General features: G+C 38.3%; 1 protein-coding gene across 1 annotated transcript in view; it reads left to right on the top strand.

The window, feature by feature from the left end:
* LOC149319339 (magnesium transporter NIPA1-like) overlaps nucleotides 1-6,017 on the top strand; it is a 28,429-nt gene extending 22,412 nt beyond the window's left edge. The window contains exons 4-5 of the mRNA XM_089511506.1: nucleotides 959-1,119; nucleotides 2,238-6,017. Coding sequence (XP_089367632.1) covers nucleotides 959-1,119; nucleotides 2,238-2,749 — 673 coding nt within the window. The 3' untranslated portion in view covers nucleotides 2,750-6,017. The remainder of the gene's footprint in view (nucleotides 1-958; nucleotides 1,120-2,237) is intronic.
* Nucleotides 6,018-6,424: the final 407 nt, after the last annotated feature.

Genomic DNA, 6,424 nt, shown 5'->3' on the forward strand with positions numbered 1-6,424 from the left:
GGAGGAGGGCAATAAAACAAGCTCACTCTATAAGACAGTGATGGTGAACCTTTTAGAGACTGAGTGCACAAACTCAAAGGCATTCCCGCACTGGGTATTACCCGGTGCCAGGGTGTATATGTGACTTCCGGGGGCGAGAGATGAGACTTCCAGGGGCTTCTGCCTTCTGGGAAGGACTTCCGCCTTTCAGGGGTGGGACGTCTGGGTATGGGACTTTCCTGGAGATAGCTGGGAGGGAGGAACAGGCATGCGCCTGCCCAGCCTATAGCTGTCTCTCTGCGTGCCCTCATAAATGGCTTTGCGTGCCAAAGAGGGCATGCGTGCCATAGGTTCATCACCACAGCTATAGGAATTGTATCCATGGCTGAAAATCCCTGGTATAATACATCCTGAAGTTATGGTACTTCCAGCCCTCTGCCACAGACCCACTCTTTTTGTGATAAAATAATCTGTATATTATCATTAGTCTTTTCATTAACACCATTCTTTTAGAGCTGCATGCAATTATCACCCCTCTCACTTTCCAAAGCAACACCGATATACACCTCAGAGTCTAACAATGTTTGTAAAGAAGGTGTCATATCACTCTTTGGTATACTGCATATTCATTACTAGTCTTATTTAAAGAAAATACATGTTCCAGACTTCTTAGATCTTAACTAGCCTTTTGGTTCACACAGTGAAACTGCTGGTTCTTAGATGAGTGTTGTTGTTTTTTAAATTTTCCTTGAAGGAAAGTGCCCCTGCCCCATTCTCATTTTGCATTGATACCAGTAAAACTGAAATGAGGTGTTAAATGCATCTTTTAAATCCAAATTAGGAGGCAAGTGTACCAGTTGAAATAAACAAAACTACTGCCCTGATTAAGAAGAAGCAAAGGATGGCAAGGAGTAAATTCTTAAATTTGAAGCACTGAAAGCTCAGACTAAAACTTTTTCTTTGGCCCTCTTTTTGGAAGGTCGATTTTAGCTTCCTACTTATTGAAAGAAAAACTCAACATTCTTGGCAAATTGGGCTGTCTGCTGAGCTGTGCAGGTTCTGTGGTCCTCATCATCCATTCTCCTAAGTCTGAAAGTGTCACTACTCAGGCTGAACTTGAAGAGAAACTCACAAACCCAGGTAATTTTTAAAATATTCTTAATAATAACATTAATCAGTCTTGATTTGCTGGATAGTTCCAGTGAGGAAAGCAACACAGACCATGTTGCTCCAATAGCAGGAAGGAAGGAAATGTTGGTCTGATCTGACTTTGAGGTTACCGCCAAGCAATTATATACTGTGGAAGAAGACAGATAAATTCCCTCCTACTTTTGTACCTTTAAATGTGGTGACTCATTTGCTTCCCAATCCTAAATCTGTTTACTGAGAAGGAAATTTGACTGACTTGAGTTAGACTTGTTTCTCTCTAATGACATTTAGGGTTGCAACTTTAGAAAATCTCTGAAAGAACAGTATTAAGCAAGCTTATTGCAGAGAATTACAGTCCCTAGGAATATGTAAGAAAATCTTTTAAAAGCAATTTATTGGAAGAATTCAAAGACATAGCTGTGTTAGTTTGGAAAATCAGTATGCAAAAGGATCTTGGTAGATGTTGGTAACATGAGCTTTCATTGACTTGAGCCTACTTCCTCAGATGCGTTTTGTCGAGTAGAAAGCCCTCAGCCGTCCATTTTTTGAAGTCAGAAGGTCCCCGACTTTGAAAAAGTGTGGCCTGAGTGAGGCTTCAACCCAGGATGTATCTGGGTGGAGGCATTGCAGCTAGATTGGTGGCAATTTAGGTATGATAACATCCAGGGCATCCCAGATCCAGAATTGAAGCCGGAAGAGGTAAGATGGCTTATTTGCCCCAGAGATAAGCTCTAGAATCTCAGAAGTGCTTTTTTGCATTGCTATCAGAATTCAAATTTTATTTTGTTCCCAGTGGTCAGGAGGAGGAAGAACCTGCTTGCATAGATATCCCTCCAAAGTACAGCATGCCAACAACACCTTGAGAAAATGCAAGCATGTGACTTACATCGTCATTTTATAATTTTTTTCTCCTGTGTGATTCTTAACATCTTTGCCTGATGTAGAAGCCAATGGAGCTTCAAAAGCCTGTATCATGCATTTTGTGCATTTTGTGCGCCCGATTAAAGGTAACACTGTTTGGTCAGCACAGCTACCTCTGATTAGGTTTCTTCAATAAAATGACTTATGTAGATATTTACCATGTTGTTATTTCATCTTTTGTTTTCCAGTGTTCGTGGGTTACCTCTGCATTGTTCTCCTCATGCTTCTGCTGCTTATCTTTTGGATTGCCCCAGCTCACGGACCCACTAACATTATGGTTTACATCAGTATTTGCTCATTGCTGGGAAGTTTCACAGTGCCCAGCACAAAAGGCATTGGATTGGCCGCTCAAGATATCTTTCACAATAATCCTTCAAGTCAAAGGGCACTATACCTTTGTTTGGTTCTACTAGCAGTATTAGGATGTAGCATCATAATTCAGTTCAGGTACATCAACAAAGCTCTGGAATGTTTCGACTCCTCCGTGTTTGGTGCCATCTACTATGTAGTGTTCACCACTCTAGTCTTGCTAGCCTCAGCCATTCTGTTCAGAGAGTGGAGCAATGTTGGATTGGTTGATTTCTTAGGGATGGCTTGTGGATTCACCACTGTTTCTATTGGAATTGTTCTTATACAAGTCTTCAAAGAGTTCAGTTTCAATATTGGGGATTTGAATAAGCCTAATATGAAGACTGATTAAGATCATGATATTGGAAGGGACTGGCTGATCCAAAAGTTGATAGAGCCTTCAATTTCTAGATCACAGGAATCATAGAGCTTTTACTTCATAAGCTCAGAGAACAACAAAATCTTTCATTCCTTGCAGGAATCTGAAATGAATTATGTGTTCTCTTTCCACTTTTTCTAAGACTACTGTTGTCATGCTTAACTATCTAATGGTATTAAATGAATAATCTTATAACCTTCACAGCAGGTGGGTAAGAACAGCATTAGTACAAAGACTAATGTCTTGCTTCCCCTATAGTAAAAGGTTGAGGCATTCTGGCATATAAAGATGCAGGAACTACCTGAAACTTTACAGATGTGTGAATAAACTAAATTGGCTCCTCCTTTGCTCAGTTGCATAGGTGTCATGAGTGATACATTTTCCTTTTCTTTTTTTTAGATGTAGATATACTTCAAAAATTGTACTGGATTTTCCTTCTCTATATCTCAGTTATGTAACAGCGTTGTTTTGACAGATTTATTTGAGGATTCTAAAATCACTTTCAGAAACTGTCCAGTGATGCAGGTTGAGTCTCCTTTATCTGAAATGCTTGGAATCAGAAGTGTTTGGTATTTTGGTATATTTGCATATGCATAATGAGATATCTTAGAGATGTAACTCAAATATAAACATGAAATTCATTTTTTATATATATACACCTTACACACATAGCCTGAAGGTAATTTTATACACTATTTTTAATCATTTTGGTCATAAAATAAAATTTGTGTACCTTGAACCATCAAAGCAAAGGTATCATTATATCAAAAACCCATGTGGACAATTTTGGATTTTGAAATATTTTGGAATTCTGGATAAGGGAGACTCAACCTGTACTTTTTCTTCCTTCATTGGCTCCCTCTGCCATTTCGACTGATAAGGAGGAATTCATAATTATAGTCAAAACACTGAGATATTTATCTATTAACATTTTTCTCTTACCAGCTTAAAGTTATTCATGGTCCTTAGCAAATACAGCATTCAGTTTACAGGTATGCCTTTCCCCCTCACAATAAGCATTTGAAGTGCATTAACACATTACGTTATTCTAGGAGCTTGTAATGATCAACAGAAAAGAATGTGAGGCTTGTGTTGGATTGTAACCACTTTTCTACCTTTTTTGGGTAGACCATTTGTAAACACTTGGAAACTACTTCAGTGCCTTTTGTATTCTAAAAAGATAACTTCCATGGAGCAGTTTGTGTTCTCTTAACATTTGGCTGTCCTTGTGAACAGCCAGATGTAGAGATGTTAGAATCTGGGATACGTTCTATGCACCTCCCATTCTTTATTTGTTCTGAAATATGTTCTAATATTGTCGATTCATAGTGTTACCGGTTCCCTTCACAAAGTTCAGTCAATTATTCACAGCATATTTTAAGTCAGGATTTGAACTGGTACATTTCAGAGCAGTAGGAGGCTCGTGATGAAGTGAATCTATAAGAGGGGAGAAATATGTTAATTCTAGTCAAAGAAAACTGAACAAAGCAGCTTACGTAGCTCTTTAGACACCCACAAGAGAGCAAAGCCTGACGATTTTGTCACTCTCTTCAGAGAACAGAAAAAAGCCATTTGGCTCGGCTTCCTTTGTATTAAAGTACACAACTATCACTGTAGAAAATTGACAAACTGAAGCTAATTTGACATACCTGCATCAAAAATTCAGGATTTGTGTTCCAGTATGAACCTTCAGAGTTGATTTAATAACTTGAAGTCATTTGCAGGTATATTGTGAGTCTTTGGAATTTTTAGTGCATTTGAAATCATTTTGCAGAAAGATGTGTATTAATTGCAAAGAAATATAAAAAATAGGTACAGAAGCATGTTTATACCAAGTCAGTTTATACTGATCAAAATGTATGCATCTGTGCCTAATTTGTAAGTCTCCCATCCATTTTCAAGTTCAATGAACATTAAATTCAATTTCTCTATTCACCAAGCAAATAAAGTATGAATCAAGTCTGGTTTCCATCAAACTCATTAAAAGCCACCCCAACAAAAACATGGTAACCACTGTAACATACAGAATTACCAGTGCTCTAAATATATACAAATGGATACAGAGGTTCTATGATTTCTCTTATATCTTATAAAAACTGTAAATAGGAATTCAGTTTCTAAACTGGATTTGCATAAAATAAGGACGCTTCACATTATGAATTAAGATTAAGAAGCAGGAGCAGGCAAACTTCAAATTAGTTTTTCTTCTAGAACCTTGAGATCCAGCAGCTGGACTCAGGGGCAAAGGCCATACATTTAGAATGAAAGTACTCTGAGCCAAAAATTGTTTGAGTATCAGAAATGAAAAGAGTTCACAGAAGTCCCTCTTGCCACTCGCCTTCCAGCATTTTTCACTGTAGCAATATAATTGCAAAGTAGGGATGGGGGAAATTAGAGTCATTTGTTATTGCTATTGTTAGATAACTGTAAATCAGAAATCTGTACTGCAAATCACACATAGATCTTACAAACAGATGCCAATCTGACCATCTGCAATTAAGGGCATATAGATGAGATACATGCTGTCTTGTTTGAACTGGCCATGTATTTCACCACTTGTACATATGGTAGAATAAATTAATACAGACATTTTTCAAACATGCTGGTGGCCACCCTTAAAAACATTGCATGTGAAGTGGCCCTTAACCAGAATCCACACATTCTACTAGCCAGACAGTATTTGTTGTCATGGCCAGTTCCCTGTATCTGCATCTTCTGGCAAACGCACACTGAAAAAGTGTGTAGGGGAAGCTGCATGTTTTCTGCTTTAAAAATGAAGTAGAACAGATGGGACTGAGATCTGCTCCCTGACTATCCTGCTCTCCCTAAGACAAGTGGCACTTGTCCAAGCAACTAGGTGTGTGGGCACCTGACTTTAATCAGTATGGTGTAAGCTTCAGAGGGGAAATGTGGAAAATTAATGCTTCTGTTGATCAGTTTCTTGAGGAACTATTCTGAGGCATTAAATTGTTAAAAAGATGAGCTTGAAAGTATTTTTTAGAGGAAAACTGATCAATATGAACTGATCAGGCTTAAAGTCATTCTACTCCTGTTGTTTAATAAAAGTTTCATTGGTCTGTTACAGACTGCCAAAATAAAGCTGCTTCGGGTCTCTTTGGAGGCATGCTATTTAAATGATGCATGGGTCCTAAGAGTCCGGAGGTTGCGCCAAAGCCACATTCCATTCCTAAGCACTGGAGTGCAGCTTTGGTGCAGCTTCTAGATTCTTAGGATGCATGCATCATTTAAACAGCATACCTCCAAAGAGACCCCAAGCAGCTTTATTTTGGTAGTCTGTAACAGGCCATTGATTGATTTTTTAGCCTTTGACTTCTATAACCTCAGTTTAACTTGCCTTGATGTCGGTAGGCACAATTTGGCTATGAGAGTTTTCTCATTATACAAGTTTCAGCAGATTATATGTATTATTATTCTCTACAAAAAAAGTGCCTAACCTAACATGCTGGTACTTATGCACATCTAAAATCCTATACCCAGCTACACTTTACTGGATTAGGAATATGCTATCTAGGCTGTATATTGAGGGGCAGGGAGAAAGCCACTGTATTTTCCAACTACATTTGGCCCTCGGTATCCACCGATTTTTTATCTACAGATTCAACTATCCAAGGCTTGAAAATATATATT

Source organism: Sceloporus occidentalis, unplaced genomic scaffold, assembly GCF_023333645.1.
Source record: "Sceloporus occidentalis isolate IW3139 unplaced genomic scaffold, rSceOcc1.0.p SCAF_2, whole genome shotgun sequence".
Lineage (NCBI taxonomy): Eukaryota > Metazoa > Chordata > Lepidosauria > Squamata > Phrynosomatidae > Sceloporus > Sceloporus occidentalis.